Raw genomic sequence first — 22342 nt, 5'->3', positions numbered from 1 at the left:
GGCATTCTTAAGGGGGACTAGAGAATCTCTCCAAATGAGGCATATATAAAAAAGTAATGAGAGTTTGGTGGTAACAACTATTTTTCCCCATCCCAAAATGCCATTCAATTTTTATTTATATTTTGCTAAATTCTAGAAACAAATATCTGGTGGTAATTTTTGTGGAAAGCTGAGACTCAATGAAAATCAGTCATTTTGCTGGCAAATACTTGTGAATTGCAGTAGCAGCAATATACTAATATCCGACTTACATTTGGAAGGTCACACAGTGCAAGACTCATGTAATAATCCAGCCAAGTTGAGAAGTCTGTTTCTATTTTACCCAGCATATGTTGCTTGCTGCACGAGGTCAGAAAAACATTTTCCAAAGTGGCTTCTAACTGAATTTCATCTGGATACAATGGTCTGTTTCTCTGTATTAAACCGAGAAAATACTCTGTTAATGTAGCAATTGAATGAAACATTATAGTTAACCAAAATAACAATTTTCCCCCCCACATCAGGTTGCCAACTTCACTCCCCATCCCATGCTCATGGTTTGTTTCTGAACCAAAAGAAGGTCCAGTACACATACACAGCCAGCTAGCTGCCTGTGTCAGTTCTATGTCTCACCCAACTCCTGTTACCTAAAGAGCCAAAGCTTCAACATAATCCAAAAATACAGTTCTTTCACTAGGAAGCATGTTGGTTTACCAGCATAACTACTGGGCCCAAATGTATAGCATCATTGTACACTCAAGGCAAAAGTGATGCCTGTATTTTATTTCATCTGATATATTCTTAGCTATTCTACAAATATTTTTCTTTTTCCACATGAAAATAAAGGAAATCCATAAATAGTGAAGATTTACAAAATAATAAGAAAAGTAACCTCCTTCAGCTCAATGGAAAATGCGTATAGACTGTTTCAAAATCCATTCTAGATTTTTCATGGAGTTCTAAGGTGATTCATGTGAAATTCAAACACTAAGGATAAACCCTGTAGACTCAGAAATTGCTCCTGCAAAGTATACGATGAGTAAACAGATATAGTAGCTTTTTGATACCTCATATGTCAGATTCTGTGTGATTTTTTTTCCATCCCAGTTCAGATCTAGATATTCAGTAAATAAGATTGTGGCTTGTTTTATAGACCCACATGCCTGAAGATTTCCTACAGTTAGTACTTTCTGAAGCTGGAAGAGAGCAAAATGGAATATACATGTTAGTGCCTTTGCCTGTCTTATATTTTCTTTCTGGAAAATTAGTTTACAGTTATACAAAATGCATTTTATAAACTCTTAGAGAATTGGTATCGTGGCACGTGCACCAAAGTAGAATCCATCCCGGTGCAGAGAGCTATCGCAAGTGGAGCCTATGCAGCATTTATGTTCTGCTTTGTTCCTATTGCGAAACTTAAGTGGTGTGTAGCCCTTGCCATGGTCATCAGCACAAGAGTGCATTTCATCCCGAATGCACAAATTATTTTTAGACTTGAAATGGAATTTGTCTGCGCAATTGTGAGAACACTTTAGATGGGAAAGGAATACAATAAAGATTCCCCAGAGGTTTTATTCTACCCTCTCTAAAGGTTTGCTAAGAAAAAGTCTGCTTCAAATACAATAAAAACTCAGGTTTTCATGACAACAGAAAGGAAGCACTTTCAATTCTTATAGTGGTTAAGGCTCAGAAAGTAAAATGTGCCTACTCATATTGAACTCCAGATTCATACCTGACCTGAAGAAACTGCCACACAAGCATCCCAGAGGGTGATGTTGAACTTAGATTTATCTTCCAAAGTAATTTTGAAGTCAGCAGGCTGCCCACCATTCCAAGTGAGCTGTATCTAAAACCAGAAGAGAGAGATTTATACATTGATCCTGGGCTGCAGGACTAGAACTAATGGAACTGTCTGATAGAATCCTCCCAAAGAAGATGTCCAGTGGAAACAACCATATTTGTTGCAATAACTACTATGGAAGGCCAGTATTTTCTATTTACAAAATGTTGAGGCATTTCTAAGTCTGTCCATGTTCCATGTCCTAGAGAGTGTGAATGTTCTACTGAATTGAATGCTGTCAGGCCTCAAAAACCACCTTCTGCTCCTCTTGGCAAATCCATAGATAAACTGAACTTTTAGAATGAAGTCAATGAAAGTCTTTCCGTTGACTTCATTGGGAATTGGATTGGGCCCACAGTCCTTCCTCAGCAAAACTACCCTTGAAATTAATAATTCCAGTGGGAGTTTTGCCTGTATAAGAACTGGAAAAACAAGACTTATCCCTAGGCAAATACTGATCACTACAGATACAATCACTTTTGTATGAAAACAAGTTGAGAGCTCTCTGTTATTTGTGCAAGGATCGGAAAGAAATCCCAAGCACCAGAGAGAGCACTGCACAATTCATGTGGCTTATTATTAGGCATTATTATCTGTTTCAGGTGATAATTTACTGTGCAAATGCCATGTCATGCAGTGCAGTGCAGTGCAAATGCTATGTCATGCATACATCTTGCAGATAGGTCATGTAATATTTTCCATTTTTCTTATTTTGCGGGATGATTTGCAAACTATTTTTTCTATTCCTAGCATAAGCACTTTGCAGACAAACCTGGCCAAAATGTATTTTAAATCCTTTTTCTTTTCATGCAACAGATTTCCTCATTGCTCCCTACCTTCTTTTTTGTGTGGGACTTTCATTTGAAGCCTAAAAACTGAAGTTCTGTCTGCTCTGTATATACATTAAAGAACTCAGAGCAGTTTTTATAGGAATAGGGATTTATGTGACCATTCTAGGTCAAAATTCATTTGACCCCTTTTCCCCCACTGCTGTGCCCACCAAAGTGCAACATGTACATTGGACATCAGTAAAATGTTTTCAGTTCCCAAGAGTATCTGATAAAGCACGGTTGTGTGTTTATACTTAGAAAAGGAAATAATTGACACTAGGACACAGCAATGTTTGGTAAGTTACAGCTGTCCAATGGTGATCACTGTATACAGCTCTGGAAATGAAGGATACAGTATAAATATATTATTATAGATATTATTTAATTTGCAGCACCTCTCATTATCGTACCTGCTGGTTGTACTTTCCACCTTTTCTTTCAGACAGGGAACTGACCTCCAGTTGCCTCAAGGAGAAATTAAACGGGTGAGCAACAGTGGCTCGGTACTTTACATGCTCTTTTCCAAATTTCAGAGAAGATGAAACAAATACCTGGGAAACATCAACAGACATAGAAATGTCTTGAGTAACAAAACTCCTTACACTAACTGAGCTGGGAAATCCAGCACAAAGCTGTTTTTGTAGTTTTTACTCATATGAATGACATGCTTAGCACTAGAAGTCAATTTTAGAGTTAGGGCATTCTTACTATCTAAATCTCCTCTGTGGTTTCAGGAGGATGCAGCATTTCTCTTTACCAGTGCACTAAGGCCATCATCCTGCAAAGACTTACGTACGTGTAACACCACCAGAGCCCAGTCGTCGGTGGGCAGGATGGAACCTGGAACCTCTGGAGCTAAATACATGAGCCTCTACTGCATGAGCTAAAAGCCATGTGCCTCTTAGCTAAGACTCTAAAGCAGACTCATTAAATCTCTCTCTCTAAGTGGTCTTGGTGCCACTAGATGGGATAGAACGCCACACACAGGTGGTGTGTGGGTTACACATGCACTTAACTTTAAGCACTGCAAGCAGTTCCATTGGCTTCAAGAAGACTTCTCATGGCATGTGAAGTTTAAGTATATGCATAAGTTTTCCAGAACTGGGGTCTAACTTGTGTAGTGTTATGCAAGAACTGTTTAACATCATACACCACACATGGAAATGGCAGCATACATTTCAGCAGTGGTTCAACTGTTCCCTGTATATCCTCTTCTAAATTTCATTTGGGATATTGATGCTTGTACATTATTACTCTAAGGGAAGCTTGATCCTTTATGGAGGCAAACTCATTTTCTGCTATGGTAATGAGTTTTATACTTTTCTTTTCCCCTTCCCATCATTAAGAAAATAATACTCTTTGAAATATACCTGTCTTGAGTAACATTATGCCAGTGTAACAACCTGTTTATTGCCTCAGTATGTTGGTAATTATACCTTAGATACAAATTCAGAGTACACATAATTTGCTTTAAGTCAGAGCTTGAGATGAACTCTACTATTCAGCCATGTTTCTATGTTATAACTGAGATTATTAAATTATGGTCCTTTACCAATTATTTTTAAAGGCAGATTTGCTCCTTTATTTTAAAAACTGAAACTGGTTTATCTGTTACAGTGTAAAATGTATTAAAACAATGAGGAGTCCAGTGGTGCCTTAAAGACTAACAGATTTATTTGGACATAAGCTTCCGGGCTTAAAAAATGACTTCTTCAGTCTTCATCTCCTTCAGTCTTCAGAATAAGTGGTTTTTAACCCACAAAAGCTTATGCCCAAATAAATCTGTTAGTCTTTAAGGTGCCACCAGACTCCTTGGTTTTTTGTTTTTTTTTTGGGATACAGACTAAAACAGCTACCCCTCTGATAAAATGTATTAGACATTTTATGCCAAATGTATCATTCTTATTGCTAATTAGGAGAAATCAAAGAAAAGGCTGTGATTAAATCACTGATGTTAAAAATGCCTGCCACTTGGGGTATTTATTGTCTAACTCCTGTTAGTATGAATCTGACCCACTTCATTGAAAGAAACAATCTCTTAATCCCTTACAACCACCTCCCCACCTTCAGTGGCTTCTCACCTAATTCAAAATTCTTTTTTTGGCTTTGAAATTCCCCAAAGACTTGCTCCATTCTACCTCTTTGACCCTATATCCATCCTCTGCCCCATCCTGGTCATTTGCACCTTCAATCTTGGCCTGCATGTTATTCTGAATAGCTGTTTTTTGCCCTTTCATTTGGGTTGAAATTCCTTCAGTCTTCCACTCTGGACCATTTCCATTTAGCCTTTGGTTGCCTCTCTTTGTAAAGCAGTTTGTAGGGTTGCTGTATGAAGGATGTTGCATACAATAAAAGGCATTGCATTTAAGTAGTTCCACTAAGAATAAGGACTGCTCCACATTCATAGTTTTACAAAGTTATCTTAAGTCTACAGTTTTTCTCCTGCTCAAATTCCTTGACTATCTTTCTGTCTCATTTAGTCTTTTCAAACACACTTGATATTCCACAAATTTCTTCTGTGCTGTGTGCTGTTTTACCTGGTCTTTGTTGTTCCAACCAATGGTGACATCATCCTGATGATTGTGTGTTGAATGCTCCACATACATGTTGACCTTCGAATGCCAGGGGAAAGGAATGGAGAGAGGATGGAAAAACTCCACTAAAAGAAAGAGTTCAAACAGATTAACTTCAGATTACCATGCTGGTTTTCTGTTACTTTTAATTAGTGACAGTGCACATGACATAGCACCTCAAGAAGACAAGGACAACATTTGGCACTTAGCAAGAATATCTTTTTCTCATAAAATCATTTTTTGTGCCACATGTTGATTTCTACTGACTAAAAAGAACCACAGAAGGGGGGAAAATTCTCTATTTACTAATAAATCAACCATGCAGTAATTAAAATGGAGACATCTGCTCAAAAGAAATTCCTGTAGGGAACACCAGGAAAGTTGTTATTTTCAGATGAAGATATCTCAGCATCGGGGGCTAGATGATCTTTCTAGACAGATGCCTTAGAAAGGTGGGAGTGGTAAAGGGCCACTGCTCTAGGGAGAACACAAGGCAATGTGCACAATGCCCCCGGGGTTCCTGGGCTGCCTTGGTGGAATGTAATTTACTACAAGCAGTTTCTGAAGAAGGCCATATGAAATAACCTAGCTTGCTTTACAGTCTCATCCCAAAGGATAGAAACAAAGGGCGCAATATTGAAGTCCTTACTCCTTGAATTCATTGGCAACTTTGCCTGAGCAAGATCTATAGGATTGGTCCCAAAATGTTTGAACTTATCTGGCATTAAAATATTTAGATAACCAGATTTTGTGTCCTTCACTTTTAAGTTTCCCTTATTTTCTGCTATCAAGGCTTCCTAGAAAGTTGAGAAACCTACCCTTAATGTCATGACCTCCAGATAACTTTGGGAAGAGTCCAGTGTAAGCGCCTGTTACTTTTACCTCCTTGCCGTCCCACAGCACAATGTGTCTCAACAAATGAGTTCTGTTACTTTTCTGGTAAACCATCATGAACACAAGCTGCCTTGGAAGAAATTTTAACTGAAAACAGAATCGGGGGAGGAATCCATTAAAAACCAAGACTTTGGAGACAGAAAAATCTAAAACGTGTAATTTGGGATTGAATTCACTGCGGCCAGTGATTATCTATTAAATAAATGTTTGTATGGTGTCAATTCAAAGGAACCCTGATCCTTCACTGAGGCTTTTAGTTACTACCATTATATAAATGACAGTGCATGTCTGCTGTCAAATACCCTACTCTGTCTACTGTAACCAAACATACACAGTACTGTAACCTCTTTACAATATCTGTTTTTGTACACTTATTGCTTACTCTGCCATCTCTATCTGACCACACCTATTACAGTATTCTCTCTATTGCACCACAGTGTCACCATTTAAAAAAAAATCCAGTGTTTGCACAAGCAGTTACTACAAACAGTGGTAGAAGACGTTTTTACAGTTTTCTTCTCTACTTAGACTAGGAAGTATGTGTGGTAACTGAGTAGCAAGAGTTGGCCAATATTCAGTTTTAAATATATTACAACATTTTCTCTACAGCATGTATTTGTATATACTGTGCACTGTCTATGTGTATGCGCAGACAAACCCCAAACCAAACAGTGGTTACATTGTTGGATACTAAACTAAACTAACCATGATCCGTAGAATACTACAGGCCTACTCCTGCTGCTAATGCAGTCGATAGCAAAACTCCTAATGGCTCCAACAGGGGCAGGATTAGTCCTAAGCATGGACACAAAATGGCAGTGGCTATTTAGCCGATGGTACCAACCTGGGGCATTGTGTGCATCATTTCAATGACTTTTCTGTAGCTGGTCTCAGTGAAAGTTAACTTAGTTGTAAGATGGAAATCCTTTTTTCCCATCCTGATAGACAGCCTGCCTTCTGCTTCCCTCATGGAGTAATTTACCTATGGGAATTCCAGTTAAAGTGAAAGAGAAAACTGACTTAATTAGACTCAGACTCTTGTTTCTGTGGCAGAGTATATTACACGGAAAGGTGGATGTGATTTGTCATTTTCTTTCTTACATTCATATTGTAGCATGAAAGGTTACAAAAACAGACTGTTCTCAATGTGTGTGTCTGTCACGGAAGTCACGGATTCTGTGACTTTCCATGACCTCCATGACTTCTGCAGTGGGTAGTGCTGGCTCAGGGGCTGCCTGAGCCGGGAAGCCCCTGAGCCACCAGCAGCAGCAGTTTGGGTGTGTAGGAGGGGGCTCAGGGCTATGGGAAGAAGTGCTTACCTCGGCGTAGAGGGTCTCCCCAGCTCCCACCAGCACGTCCCTGCAGCTCCTAGGAGGAGTGGCCAGAGGGCTCCACGCACTGCCCATGGCTTTAGGCGCCACCCCCGCAGCTCCCATTGGCTTCAGTTCCTGGCCAATGGGAGCTGCAGAGCCAGCGCTTGTGGTGGGAGCAGTGTGCAGCATCACCTTGGCTGCCCCTCCCCCTAGGAGCTGCAGGGACATGCGGAGCCGGGTAGGGAGGCTGCCAGCCCCGCCAACCCTCCCCCACCCCAGCACCAGCGAGGGTCCCAGGCCGTGCGCTGCCATCTAGCCCCCCTTCCCCAGCAACAGCGGGTTCCCGGGCCACCCCCCAGCACCTGCAGCGCCCCTGGACCGCCCCACCAGAGCACCCCCAGTTCAAGTCATGGACAGGTCACAGGCTGTAAATTTTTGTTTATTGCCTATGACCTGTCCGTGACTTTTAATAAAAGTGCCTGTGACTAAAACGTAGCCTTCCTCATAAGGAATTAGGCTTTGTTACTCTGGCAATAACTGCTCACACACAAATAGTCTACTGTCTCCTGTAGACAATGTTATTCTTTCCCTTCCCTACTTTGCTTTTGTATTCCACACCCACTGTTAGTAGCCAGTTTCCAGAATAATTTCCTCACTGACCATTGTTTTTTTAAATAACCAACGTAATTATAAATACAGCTTTGGGACAGCAAAAGAAATTCTTTATGGATACAAAATTCTGGCATTGCTTTATCCAGTGTTTAGGAAGTGGAATCTACTGATATAAATGAATCCCCCCTATTGTGCTAGGAATGCTGACAATTATTGCTTTGGAACATATCCAGCATCTTGGAAATGCGCTGTGCCAAAAAACCCCACCAATAATAAAAAATTAATAGTTGTTAGTGCTAGAAATCCTGCTGTTAGAATCTTGAAAAATTAGATGGGTGTAGCAAAAGACATGGAGGGTGGATAACCTGTAGATAGTTACCTTTGAAGAAAGTTCAGCTGTGCTGGGGAAGTATTGAAGAAGGAAGGGGACATTCTGTAGGGCTTTTATATTCAGTTCTTCACTAGAGGAAAGAAATACATTGTTTGGACAAAAATATTACTAAAACTACTCATGAGTCACTGGAACAGAACACTCAAAAGGGTCCAAACCACTGCTGGAATACATGGGTGCAACCGCATAGGCCTCTGAATCTACCAGAGTCTCGTGAATTATGAATTGCACTTAATAGACTTGTTCAAGGCAAAAGAAATGAAATGACAAATTCTGACCTCAATGGAAGATGTGCATTCCAAGGAAGTCCAATATATAGGAATATGATTTTTTTGGAATGTATCACATGTGCATCACTGATTTAAACATGGGACTTGTACTAGGAATATGGGGCTATTAATGCAGTCAGTCATAGTTTCCTGATGAAAATTTGCTATGGTCAAAATTCTAGCTAAATGTGAACGAGTTCTTAGTGCAAAGAAGTACTCCTGGCTGGAATATACTGAAATACATGTGTAATATTCCAGAATTTCAAAAGCCAAAATAATACATCTCTTAGACCCCTTAAAAAGCTCAGAAGTTTGTGCATTAGTCTTTCCAAGTCCTTTCTATTACGATATTTTCTATCTAGTCCTTCTGAAGTGAATCCCTTTTCTATTAATCTTTCATAGAACATCCTTGAAAAGTTTTAGAAGAATTCTGGAAATAAACACTGTAAATACCACAAGCGCTATGCATCAGAATGCCCCCAAATTAGAAGAATCAGGAAGTTTTCACAATTTTTACTGAGGTTTAACTGTGCTGAAGTGACTTTAATGGGAGTTAAAACACATGCTTAGAGTTAAGGCACGGGCTTAAGAACTTTGCTGGGTCAGAGCCTCAGTCATCTGGTCCCCGCCAAAGGAATACAGTGGCAAAACTCCATAGAAATGCTGCCTGTCTCCTGCCTGGGGAAGTAAGGAAGTGGAGATTTCTTGCAGAGGATTCTACAGTTTCTTCATAGAAATGTGGGAGGAGGAGGCGGACGGTCAAGAGGCCAGCACAAAACATGCATCTACTTTCCCAAGCCCCTGTGTTTGGAGCAGGCTAGGGGAACAGCAGACCATGCCTGCTAAATTTTCCCTATCACCAGCAGTTAGGGACTGATACCATTCTTCAGCCCCGCATACATTTCCCTGAGCTAACATCCTGTTTATCAGGGCTGTGTATTTTATTTAAGGATTTATTATCCACTTCATTAGTATTTGGGCCATTTAATAAGGCCTTAACTGTATTTCTGTGATCTCACCAGCCGAATTCAAACTTTACAATTACCAAAATCACCCTCTCACCTTTGCTGTTCATTTTTCACATTGATGGTGACTGAGAGGTTTGTATTTGGTTCACAGGTCAACTTCATAGAGCCTTCAATTTCACTTGCAGTTAGGACTTCGAGGAATGCTATCTGGGGAGTAAGCAGAAAGACAGCAAACAGAATGTGTAAAGGGCAGTCTCTCACTATAAGGCTCTCTGGTAAAAAGCTAGTTTCTAGTCTCTACAAAGCTAGCGTTGGAGCTGCTAACTCAAGCAAAGCCCAATGCAAAGTGTCCCATTATACAACACACAGTAAAACATGCAGGGTCTTTTAGCTCTTCACAATAAGTTATATGGGTTGTGTGCCCCTTGCAATGTTCCTCAGAGTTGCCCAAGTCATGAGGTTGCTTTAATGTATCTTAAAGTGCTGGGCAAAGCACTGACCAGTGGATGACAATTCTGCTTTGTGGCAGCTTTCAAGGTTTCAACATTTGTTTTCATTCCATGAACAAACCTTCTGAATGATTTAATGGAAGTGGGAGCGTGTGTGTGTCAGTCAGTCTCACTCAATGTAGCCGGGTGATCAGAGCACTGGCCTTGGGAGGTGGGAAGCCCATGTTCAAATTGCTGCTGTCTGATTCAGCGCAAATGTTTGCATGCCAAATCAGACAGAGCAGAGACTGGAACCTGCGTTTTCCACAAAAAGTTTATGGAAACTGACAGCTCTACAAAGTGTCTCTGCTTTAGCAAAGCAGCGTATTTGCTGAATCAGCTCTGCTGCTCACATTTGATGATTTAATAGCTGGTGACTTTAAAACTGAGCTATAGAGGAGCATCGGGAGACTTAAATAATATTAAATGGTATTTCCTGCCTTAGCAGTTATAATGCTGACTTACATATTTCTGAATGGGTTGGTTTAGAAGTAGACCCCCCCCGCCATTTTCCACCTGGAACTCTTAATTATCATAGTTAATCATACTAAAACAGACAATGCAGGCTTAACTCCCTTAACCTCATTTGTACCAAACTCCAATGCACTCCAGAGCTGTACTGCGTTAATACTGTGTCCATGGACACCGGTTAACATAAATGTATCCATAGGACTTAAATGCTTATAGACTTATTGGGAGATACCACATTTAGAGCTTGATCCTACAAGATGCTGAATAGTCCCTCATGGTACTGAGTACCCTCAAGTCAGCATGTGTGATGTATGCTGAGTCAGCAGGAGCTGAGGGCACTTAGCTCGTCACTGGAGTGCTCAGTAATTCAGAGTTAACCCATGCTTCCTACATGCATAAAGCACTGAAGGAGTCAGCGTCTCAGCACTCTTCCTTTTCTCATGGAGACTTTTAGAGGATAAGACGTTACAATAAAAGATCTCAAGGTGGGAAAAGCAAGAGTGTAGTTCCTGTCCTCTTTAGTAAGATGTTGGCATTAAATACTTAATACTAATTTCAACATTGAAAATATGAGGCTCTAATATGGATCTAATATTTATTTTAAGAAGAATGTACCTTAATCTACATTCTGTCTCCTAGCTACACATTCTCTCATCTCAGGTAGGAGGCTACATCAGGAGCTTACTAGTACTACTTCTACGCGTTACCCAACAGAAGGTGAGGAGCCTTCCCAAGAGATGAATGTGTGCAGTTTTTTGCTGACCCCAGTGGGTGGCTTGGAAGCTTGAAAATATTACTGGAATAGTAAATTGCTTGAGTATGGTGAGAGGCAGTGAAACGTGCGGCAGTCATTGCATCCGGTCAAACGTCCCTGCTAAAGAGCTACAAATGACTTAAACCAAAACACAGTGATTCTATATCAGGGTTGTGTGAAAAAACTGTTTTCAGTAAAGTCTTTCTGGTTTGCTAAGAATCTGTTCACATTAGAAAATGTGATCACCATGGCTTATTGTAAATCTGCTCCTTTCTGAAGTGCATGTTTAATCACGTAAGAACAGAAATTTCTACTAGCTACTGGATTTATGTATTGGAAGTGGACTGTTAGCTCTGCATGATATTTATTTATATTAATTAAATATTTGGATATGCTGAGCCAAGACCTGCTCTCACCTACATCATTCTAAATCTGGAGTACTGCGACTGATGTTACAATGGATTCGTGCCAGTGTAACTAAAATTAAAATTATTATCCATGGTAACTCAATACATTCCTCTAAACAAAGCACACAAAGCTATCTATCTATGTTTTATTACCTTACTCATGAAGGGAAGTCCCAGATGCTTGAGAACAGTTATTGAATGTTTTACCTCTGCCATCAGTTCAAATGTATCATACAATTCAAAGTCAGTAACAACATCCATATTCAGAGTTATATATTTGTCATCATATTGAATTTCAAAGGTCGTCTTGGCTTTGTTTGCTAAAAGCAAGGAACATAACATTAATCATGCCATTTTAACGGGCTCCATCCCATTCAGTGCAGGCTTATACAAAACCGAAAGTGCCAGTGAATACACCTTTCAAGTAAAGCCATAAAACATCAGACACTCTAGAATGGCATGGGCTGTGGTCTTGGGTTTGCTGAGCCCAAAAACTGGGTTCTTTAATTGCATTTGTATATATTAAGCCAGGATCTAGCAAAGCACTTAAAAGTTATACACAATCTTAAGTATGTGAGTGGTCTCATAGGAGTCAATGTGCTTTGCAAGATCAGGGCTTTATTGTCTGTCAATACACATGGTTTTTATAGCACCCAGCATACTGGCATAGTTTCCTTTAGCAAATAAGACCTATTTTGAGGTCAAATGTTCCCCTCTATTACAAATAGAGATTATCATAATATTTCAAATGAAATTTTTTGTTCTTTTTCCCCCTTCCACTCCCACTTTTTCACTAGCAAAATGGGAAAAGGACATAAAAGGAGGAGGGAAAACAGGAGGGGAAAAAGGGGGGAACCTGAAACCCAGAAACGTTTTAGAGAAGCAGGCAAAAATGTGGAGAGGCATGCAGTATGCTAGCTTGTGATCCAGTTAGTGGCTGGCTCAATGAGAGTGAGCACCTATTAACAGCTAATGGAAACACACCTTTTGATTTAAGTAGTAGGGCTTTAGCTATTGGTACTGAAAGTACTGGTTTGGTCCCTGTTGACCTCCATGACACCTGTGCTTACATGACTGTGGGTTCCTTACATTACAGAGTTTACCTAAATGTGACCATTCTTCCATTTGGGCACAGAAGACACTTATTGCAGTGGGAGATAGGAAGTAAAGATGGAGATAAGGTCTACAACCTCTAGTGCCATGCAGCTGTGGTGGCTCCTTCAGTGTTGATGTTTGGAGGGTAGGCTGGCATGTGACAAGTGGCTCTGCCTGCACCTAAACAGATCCACAGCTCAAGCCATGTGGTGGTGGTGAGGTTTATGGTTGCCATGGAGACTACTATAGCCCTTCATACACAACTGCTAGCCAAATCACCTAGGTCAAGCCTTCTCTTGGTGCAGGGACCAGGTTTAGACCAGCGGTGCCAACTGAGGTGGCTCGTGTGTGTGTGTGGGGGGAGGAGAGGGGGATTGTGCCACCTCTGCCCCTAGGCTTTTGCCTTGCTCAAAGTTCCGTAGGCCACAGAGCCAGAGGCCAGGGCCTGACCACTCCAATGCAGTGGTACCTGGCACACAAGGTTGCAACGCCACTCAAATTTGACCTGGCCACTCCTTCATCCAGATGTGGAGCTGCTGGGCCAAATGGTGTTGGCAACGTGGCACAAAGGAAATCTTTTCCTGTACAGCAGAGCACAGGGGAGTCTGCCAAGAATTCGACTCCTAGCAGCACCAGCTCATGCCCTGTGTGAGTAAGAGAGGGGGAGACTCCTTGACCGAGGGAGACCCGGGATCCCTGTGGAAAGAAGGGAGGGGGGAGATGAGCAGGAACCAGCACATGGTATTAGTGTCAACGGCCCTTTCATTTTATCTAAGCATTATGAGGCAAATGTTAGTGATGGTGCGTGGCCTGAATAACTGGGTTGTGTGCTCAGGAGTTCCATATGGGCTTGAGGGAAGAAACCTTTCCCTCCACCTACGCTCTGTTGCCAGGACTGCAGCAATGTGTGCTCCAATGGAGTCCCTGTTATCCCTATTGACAAATAAACCCTGCACTGTAAATCCCTTTGGACCTGTGCTCTGCTGCTGCACACAGTGGTTGGTTTCTGCACCCTGTGTGGGGGCTCCCAATCCTACCCTCTCCCACTGCAAACAGCAGAACTGCATTGGTTCCCTATGGTTAGGGCCCTCCTACAAAACCCCAAATGGAAATCTCATCACTATTGGATGCACTTCTGTTTTGGGGGAGTAGGGAGAATTTCATGCTGCAAGTGATGTTTGGTGGATCTGGGGGCTTTTTTGGTTGCTTTTTTTGGTATGCAACAGATGATGATGGGCAGGCTATTAACCAGTTTGATCATTAATTGATCAATGTTTGCCTTGTATTTCAGTTCTTCTCATTGTTACATAAAGGGAAAGAATGTATGTGATGGAGACATATGTGCAATAGTTTGACTGCTTAAAAAAAAACCCTAAAGACTCATCTTTCACAGTATTAATGATTCCAGAACTGCTGAATTGTTTCAGCATAGGTAGCTAAAATAGCCTGTAAAAGCTGGTTGGAAGCTAAAGACAAAATTATACCTGAAGCAATTTGTGGTAGAGTGAGTGCCTTCTTGGGGTTAGGGCTCTGACCTGGGACTCAGGAGATGTGGGTTCAATGCCCAGTGCTGCCACAGATTCTCGGTGTGACCTTAGCAAGTTATTTTCCCTTGGTGCCCCTCATTTCCCCATCTATAACATGGCAATAATGCTAACCTTTCTCCCACACTTTATCAATCTTGTCTAATTCAATTGTGAGCTCTTGGGGTAGAGACTGGTGTTTTGCACTGTATTTGTACAGCATCTAGCACAATGGTGCCCTGACCTCAACTGGAATACAAAAAATAATAGATCTAACTCATCTCATGCCATACACATTTTTAAGTGCTACCATTTTTATTGGAGAAAGGAAATACTGTGACTTTTTAGACAGTATCGGTGGCACACAGCGAATCAACTTGCAAAGAATTACACAAAAAGTAGTAATGAACACAAAGTCCTGTTGCATAAAAAGACTACAAAAAAACCAGCATCCTACCTAGTTTCTGTAACACAAGAGTCAGATTGGTCGCCTTAGGGTAGCCAAATGTCAGTAGTGCCTCACTGTTATGTACACTTTGACAGAAAATTTCCATTTGCTGGCCAATGTAACGAGAGTTAACTGTGTATGTGACTGATGTTCGTCCAGTCATAATTTGCACACGTCTCTCTTGAGTGGAATTTAATATTTGAAGGGACACAACCATCTGATAAAAGATATGTATATGTACTGAAAACAGACATTCAAAAACAATATCCTGGCCTGTTCCTTTTCAGAGAAGGACAGCAGAAGGAAAAGTTACTTTTATCTACAATTGTTACTAAAATCGACCCATAAATAGCAGAGCTTTAACCCATTCATTCGTTATCTATTAACATTTCTAGTATCAAATAGATCCATTGGAATGAACTGCAATTTAACTTGAGTTTAATCAATTGTAGGAATCAATTTTATGTCACATATTGCTTAAGTTACACCTTATCCCATAAAAAGATGAAAATATATCTAAGATTATACAATAAACCATTGATGTGTGCACACACACAGTTTAGAAGGCAGGAGGATTTTTCTGTTAATTCCATGAGGGGACATTTAAGGAAATATTTCCCAGTAAAGTACACATTCCCATTAAAATCATGGGAACTGTGTCTCACTGAGCAATGCAATGCTCTGAAAATCTCTCTCTTCAGGACTTGCATTGCATTTTAAATGCCTGATCATCACATGCTCTATACTATCAAAGATCAAAATGGAATAGACTGGTTCACAAACCAGCAAATTCATCCTTAAGGCTTATATTTTGGCCTTACTTAGATTGTAAACTTTTGGGGGCAGATCCCATCTTTACATTCTGTGGGTGCACAGTGCCTAGCACAGCAAGGTTCTGGTCCATGACTGGAGATTCTTGGTACTACTGGATTACAAATAATAAATAATAATTCATCAAACTATTTTAAAATGAAAAATACCTGGATCGATGCTGAGACTCCAAGTTGTATCAGCCATGGCCAATTGTGCTGGAAATTCCCAGACAGGTCAGTTCTTGCCTCAGTCTTTTGGATTTGTCCTTCCAGAACCATCAGGCAAGAACCATAGAGTGTTTGGATACTGAAACTCTTGATATCTTTCAGGTCAATGGTAGCCTGTGCATGATAATATCAATGATATGAAAAAGGGTGAGTTTACAAAAGTTAGAGCTACAATTAGTCAGGATTCCCTTTTCAGTTCAGGATGCATCTTTGAGACGAGGCGTAAAAGAGAAGTCCCAGGAGCTTGTGGGTCATTAAGGATCACATGACACTTTTAGAAAGGGAAAGTTAACTTTGGTGTTTAGCATGAAATTCCAATCTGGGTAATTACATTCTGGTTACCTCAGTGTTCCCAGCCTCCATCATCTCCAGACGGTTTGTTTCGTCTCCCCTTGTTTTTCTGTTCAGTGTTGTTAAACACATGGTGCCCTGTTACTCTGCACTAGCTCTCTGTTGCTCTCAGGTGCAATTCAAGGTAGTGTTGACATTGATTTATAAAGCCCTTGCAGGTTTGGGGCCCTGCTACTTGAGCGTTTGCCCCTCTCCTTGTGCATCAGCACAACAGGGGAATTCAGCTCACACATCCTTATTCTTAGTCACTGATTGCCCGGGTGCTGGCATAGTGGAGGGCCCTTGGCTCTGGAATTCACTTTCTCCCTGACAGAGCCCAAATCTCAGGGTGTAAGGCAAAACCAGTCTTGCCTGAGGTGGCCCCTTCATTTCCCTTGTTCCTTTCAGCTTAATTAATAGAATCAGCATTGAAACCGTGCATTGACGTTTATCCACACATTTCTGTATTGTTTTGCAAATGTCTGTGCATGTGCCCAGAGACCTACAGTGTGAAAGAAATTTTAAAAAATAAATAAGGAAATAAATTTCTCCTGCATTTTCAATTCCATCAGCTGTTCTCCTTCCCATCCTAAAATGCCGCATTGCTACATGCTGTTAAACAAGTTGTTGTGTTTCAACCCAGAGGTGGCCTTAATTTGGAGATGGATCCTTGTGTATAATGGGTGATGGGCTTTGAGGGGAAAGGCATTATGTACGTGTCATATTATTAAATAGAAGCGTATTACCATAGTGAGGCCAGGACAGCTAATTGCAATTATTGCTTATTAATTAGTACATTATGAATTTTTAAAAAGCATAAGGTGTGATGTTTACAAACAAAACATTGAATTCTATTTTCCAGAGGTGTAGCGTACTATAAATGAACAGCATACCTTTCATTTGTCTGTCTGGGTTAAAAAGCCAGTAGTACCAGACAAATTTTTATTGGGTGTCTGCGATGATCGAGCTACTATTGGGAGGAAGCATTAAACTGTTTTCAGCTTCCGCTTCCTATCCCAGAAACAGGGCGTGTGGTTCTTGCCGTTTACTTCCAAACCCCCTGAGGGAACCTGGTGCTCTGCAAATAAATTTCAAGCTTCAAAGCCACATTTCCCAAGTATGTATGTGGCACGCCCTCCTCCCCTCGGTCCGCTTTATTGCAGAAGAGTAGTTAGAGATATTTGGAAAGCCACACATTTTTTTCTATCTCTGCAGTTGAACTCAGGCATATATTTGTAAGCTTTTACCCTAACCTCTTCCACACAGCTATGGTGTTAATCAGCAGCTGGTGCCATCTCACAGGTCTCTATCTCACAAAGGTTCTCAAGTGTTTAATTTCATTAGGCCATTTCAGCGACATATTGTTGAAACCTAAGAGCCCAAAACCATATGAGTAAAACCTGGTCCAGTTCTATATATTGCATTTCTGAAGTGGCTCACGGCATGTTGAGAACCTGGGGACCATGTGGTCACACCTCGTCAGTGTGCTGCATAGGGGCGGTACATGATGTTTTGGAGCAGAGCTTCACCATTATCTCAGATGGCTTGCACAGGAGCAGCAGCAGCAGGTGAGGGGCATGTGAGGGAGGTAACCTAAATGCTGACAGTTTTAAAAGAGGAAGCCGGGCAGGCTGCTTCAGTTTTTCACAAGACAGAAAGGGAGAAAATAACGACAAGTGAAAAGTGCTTCACTGAGGAAGAAAATATCAGATGCACAACTGCCAAATGAGGAATAACTGAGTAGGCGGAAGTACTGCTGAAAAGGGATCTGTGGGTTGTAGTGGATCACATATTGAATATGAGTCAACAATGTGATGCAGTGGCAAAAAAGTCAAACATCATTCTGGGGTGTATGGACAGGAGTGTTGTATGTAAGACACAGGAGGAAATTGTCCTCTTCTACTCAGTGCTGGTGAGGCCTCACCTGGAGTACTGTATCCAGTTCTGGGCACCATATTTTAGGAAAGATGTGGGCAAATTGGGGAGAGTCCATAGGAGAGCAACCAAAATGATAAAAGCTTTACAAAACTTGACCTATGAGAAAAGGTTAAAAAACCTGGGCATGTTTAGTCTTCAGAAAGAAGACTGAGGAGAGATCAGATAACAGTCTTCCAATATCTTAAGGGCTGTTATAAAGAGGACTGGGATCAATTGTTCTCCATGTCCACTGAAGGCTGGGCAAGAAATAATGGGCTTCATGTGCAGCAAGGGAGATTTAGGTTAGATATTGGGAAAATCTTTCCAACTATAAGGGTAGTTAAGCTCTGGAATAGGCCTCCAAGGGAGGTTGTGGAGATTAAGAATAGGTTGGACAAACACCTGTCACGGATGGCCTAGGTTTACTTGCTCCTGCCTCAGAGCAAGGGGCTGGACTACATGACCTCCCGAGGTCCCTTCTAGCTCCACATTTCTGTGATTCTATGGAAAGGAAAGTGGAGCAGGCCCTGAGCAGCTGGGCTCTTAACAAGCTAGAACCCTCCTTTGCCTCCTGTGGAAAGTATATTGGTCCAGCCTACTCCCTTGGGACTTTCCCCTTTCCCTCCTGGGGAGCAAGGTCAACTTCTGGGCTCCTCGTTTCTGAGATTTGGAAGCAAAGAGCAGAGGCCCAGAGCTGCTGGAGCAGCAGTGGAGCTCTGCAGATAGGGTAGGGCCAGCCTAAATTAATTGTTTTTTGGGTTAAGAGGTGGGGGTCAGGCAACCTAACTTGACTGAACTGGAAGCAGCCTGAAACCATCCCTGCCCTCTGGAAAATCTCATCCCACAAGAATCCTGGTTTATTTAATTCATATGGTGAGAAAGAGAAGGTTCCTCACCTTGTGCAGTAACTGAGGTTCTTCGAGATGCATGTCCCTGTGGGTGCTCCACTTCAGGTGTCAGTGCATCCCACCGCCGTCTATCAGAGATTTACAGTAGCAGTGTCCACACGTGCGCAGTAGGTGTCTCGTGGTGCCGTTGGTGCTGCATTCTAGCACACACACAACCCAATCCCTTCAGTTCCTTCTCTACCGCAGAGTCCTTACTGAGAACTCAGAAGTAACGGGGAGGAGGGTGGGTAGTGGAGGACCCACAGGGACACACATCTCGAAGAATCTCAGTTACTGCACAAGGTGAGGAACCTTCTCTTCTTCGCGTGCTGTCCTTATGGGTGCTCCATTTCAGGTGACTGTAGAGCAGTGCCCCATAGAAGGCAAGGAGGGACTTCAGGTTCATTTGAGTCTTAAAGGTAAGTATGGTTAAGCCAACTATGGTGTTAACCCAGGAGTCTTCAGTAATTGCATAGTGCTCAGTGAATGTGTGGACAGAGGCCACCCTGCAAATCTCTAATATTGGAACATTGTCTAGGAACACTAACAAGGTTGAAACTGAGCATGTAGAATGAGCTCAGATGTGTGCAGGCTGGTCGGTGTTTCGAATACGATAGTATCGTTGAATGCATGTGGAGATCCATTTTGACAGTCTCTGAGTGGAATGCTGGGCATGTTTTAAAACGGAATGCTTGGTAGTAGAAACAAAAAATCTGGGAGATTTTTGGAAAGGTTTGTTTTTTTCCAAGTAAAAAGCTAATGCACACCTAATGTCCAATGTATGCAAAGTGGTCACTGTTGGGAGTCCCATGAGGCTTAGGATAGAATGTGGGAAGGTGGATTGGTTGATTCATATGAAAGGATGATGTGACCTTTGGTAGAAGTTTTGGGTGTGGTCATAGCATGACCTTGTCTTTGAAGAATAATGTATAGGGAGGCTCGGTGATGAGAGCCCCTATCTCACTTATACATCTGGCAGAAGTAATAGCGACCAACAAGGCCACTTTCATGGATAAATGAGGAGGGAACAGGTGGCTAGTGGTTCAAATGGTGGCCTGGTAAGGCATTTCAATATCAGACTGAGGTCCCAGGCTGGAGTAGGTTGGCGAACCTCTGGGTAAATGTTCTGGAGCCCTGCAAGGATGTGTTTAGTAATGGGGTGTGCGAAGATCGAGGTCCTGTCATTCTCATGATGGAATGCTGTAATGGCCTCAAGATGGACTTTGATCGAGATCATTGCTAAACCTGAGCATTTCTGTTCCAGTAGGTAATGGTGTAGTGGAGACCGCCAAGTGTTTTTCTTGACACCAGGAAGGGAATCTCTTCCATTTTTGAAAGTAAGTATTATGCGTGTTCACTTTCCTGTTTAGTAATATGTGTTTGACTTGTTCCGAGCAGGCTAATTCGCCATGATGGAACCATGCAGGAGTCATGCTTGTAAATGAAGTTTCTCTGGATTTGGGTGAAGAGTGTGACCGTTGTCCAGGGACAGCAGGTCCAAGTGGTAAGGGAAAGCTCGAGGGGCGCATATCGCCATGCACAGCAGGTAAGGGTACCATGCTTGTTTGGGTCACGTCGGGACTATCAGGATGACCTTGTCTATACATATCTCATGTATCACACATGAAATTAGGGAATCGGGGGGAATGCATACATGAGTTGTGCATCCCATGTGATGAGGAAGGTGTCCTCCAGTGATCATGGTCTCATTCCTGCTATCGAGCAGAACATTGCACATTTGTGGTTTGTTGGGGATGTGAACAAGTTAATAAGGGGAGTGCCCCACCGGTGAAATATGGATTACAGGACTCCCCTGTTCATTTCCCATTCGTAGTCCAGAGAGAAGTACCTGCTCAGTATGCCCGCCATCAAATTCTGACAGCTGGGAAGGTAGGAGGCCGAAATGTTTATGTTATGGTGTATGCACCAGGTCCACAGTTTCATGGCTTCGATGCCTAGTGAGTGTGATTGAGCACCGCCTTGACGACTGATGCAAAACATACAGGCAGTGTTGTTGGTTATTATGCAGATTGTTTCGTTCCTTACGTGTGGTAGAAAATGTCTGCAGGCATTGCAAACCACACATAACTCTAGTAAATTGATGTGCAAATGAGTCTCCACAGGAGACCATTTGCCTTAAGCCATGTGTTGATGCATGTGGGCTCCCTAGCTTATCAGCGAGGCGTCCGTTATGATTACTACTGATGGGGGTTCCTGTTGGAATGAGATGCCCAGGCATATATTTTCTGGTCTTGTCCACCACTGTAGAGAGTCCAAGACACAGGGTAGTACTGTAAGTTGTTTGTATAGGCTGGACTTGTTGGGTATGTATACCAAGCTCAAACAGTGCAGTAGGCCACGCATAGGATAGTCCTGCGTGTCGTACCACAAACATTGTGACTGCCATGTGTCCTAACAGTTGTCGGACAGTATCAGCTGGAATTTGGGGGCTTACTCTGACTTCCAAGATGAGGTTTGTCAGAGTTATGAATCTGTTCAGAGGTAGGGATGCCTTGGCCTTGATGGCATTGAGATGTGCCCAGATGAAGTCCAGTTGCTGAACAGGGATTAGAGTAGTTTTTCATTCATTTATCTGTAGCCCTAGATCCCTGAATAGTGTGATCATCATCTGGACTGTGTCCAGTGCTTCTTGTTGAGTTGGACCTTTGAGAAAGCAATCGTCCAAGTATGGGAAAAACGTGATCCCTTGTTTGCATAGATGTGCCGCTACTACTGCTACAGTTTTGGAGAAGACAACGCAATGGACAGGCTGAATGGTCATACTCTGTACTGGAAATGGTCGTGTCCTACTGTGAATCGCAGGAATTTCCTGTGAGTGGGGCGTATGGTAATATGGATATAAACATCTTGGAGGTCGAGGGCAGAAAAACCAGTCATCCTTGGGCATTATTCTTCCAGCGGAGATCCCAGTCGCGCCAGGCTCTTGCCTTCGGGTTGCTACAGTGGGTGCATTTTTGTGGTATACATGCCTCCCCGAGACAATGAGTGCCCATCAGAAACGGGCATTGCTTCATGGCAGGAGCTGCATCACTTAAAGCCTGGGGAGCCACAAATCTCTGATGGTTAACCAACTCCGGTGCGGGGAAACTACGTGGAGGGTAAAATCGGAAGAAGTAACCAAAAAAATCTTTAAATAAAACTAACACTAACACTAACGATAACTTTCTAACTCACTCACTCACTATTTAAACTACTATTTCTAAAGGTATGGGAAGAGTGGTGAACACTTCCCCAGAGCTCTGTCTTCAGCCAAGGATGGTTGAGAAGGAACTGGAGGGGTCAGGTCATGTGC

At 42.0% G+C, this 22342-nt stretch overlaps 1 protein-coding gene across 5 annotated transcripts in view; it reads right to left on the bottom strand.

Annotated features, from left to right (window-relative positions):
* The window catches only part of LOC311527068 (uncharacterized protein), a 153296-nt gene that overhangs the window by 23013 nt on the left and 107941 nt on the right, over positions 1-22342 (bottom strand). For all 5 annotated transcript variants that reach the window (XM_084640682.1, XM_084640679.1, XM_084640680.1 and 2 more), the window contains 12 exons: positions 15836-16009; positions 14865-15072; positions 11943-12109; positions 9764-9876; positions 8421-8502; positions 6961-7098; positions 6041-6203; positions 5187-5308; positions 3060-3200; positions 1712-1825; positions 1047-1175; positions 252-413 (listed from right to left, as the gene is read on the bottom strand). In XM_084640682.1, the coding sequence (XP_084496808.1) occupies positions 252-413; positions 1047-1175; positions 1712-1825; positions 3060-3200; positions 5187-5308; positions 6041-6203; positions 6961-7098; positions 8421-8502; positions 9764-9876; positions 11943-12109; positions 14865-15072; positions 15836-16009 (1713 nt within the window). The remainder of the gene's footprint in view (positions 1-251; positions 414-1046; positions 1176-1711; positions 1826-3059; positions 3201-5186; positions 5309-6040; positions 6204-6960; positions 7099-8420; positions 8503-9763; positions 9877-11942; positions 12110-14864; positions 15073-15835; positions 16010-22342) is intronic.

This window comes from Lepidochelys olivacea (genome assembly GCF_965140295.1).
Source record: "Lepidochelys olivacea isolate rLepOli2 genome assembly, chromosome: 10".
Lineage (NCBI taxonomy): Eukaryota > Metazoa > Chordata > Testudines > Cheloniidae > Lepidochelys > Lepidochelys olivacea.
The sequence above is the reverse complement of the archived record's forward strand: the minus strand, read 5'-3'. Positions and strand labels throughout refer to the sequence as shown.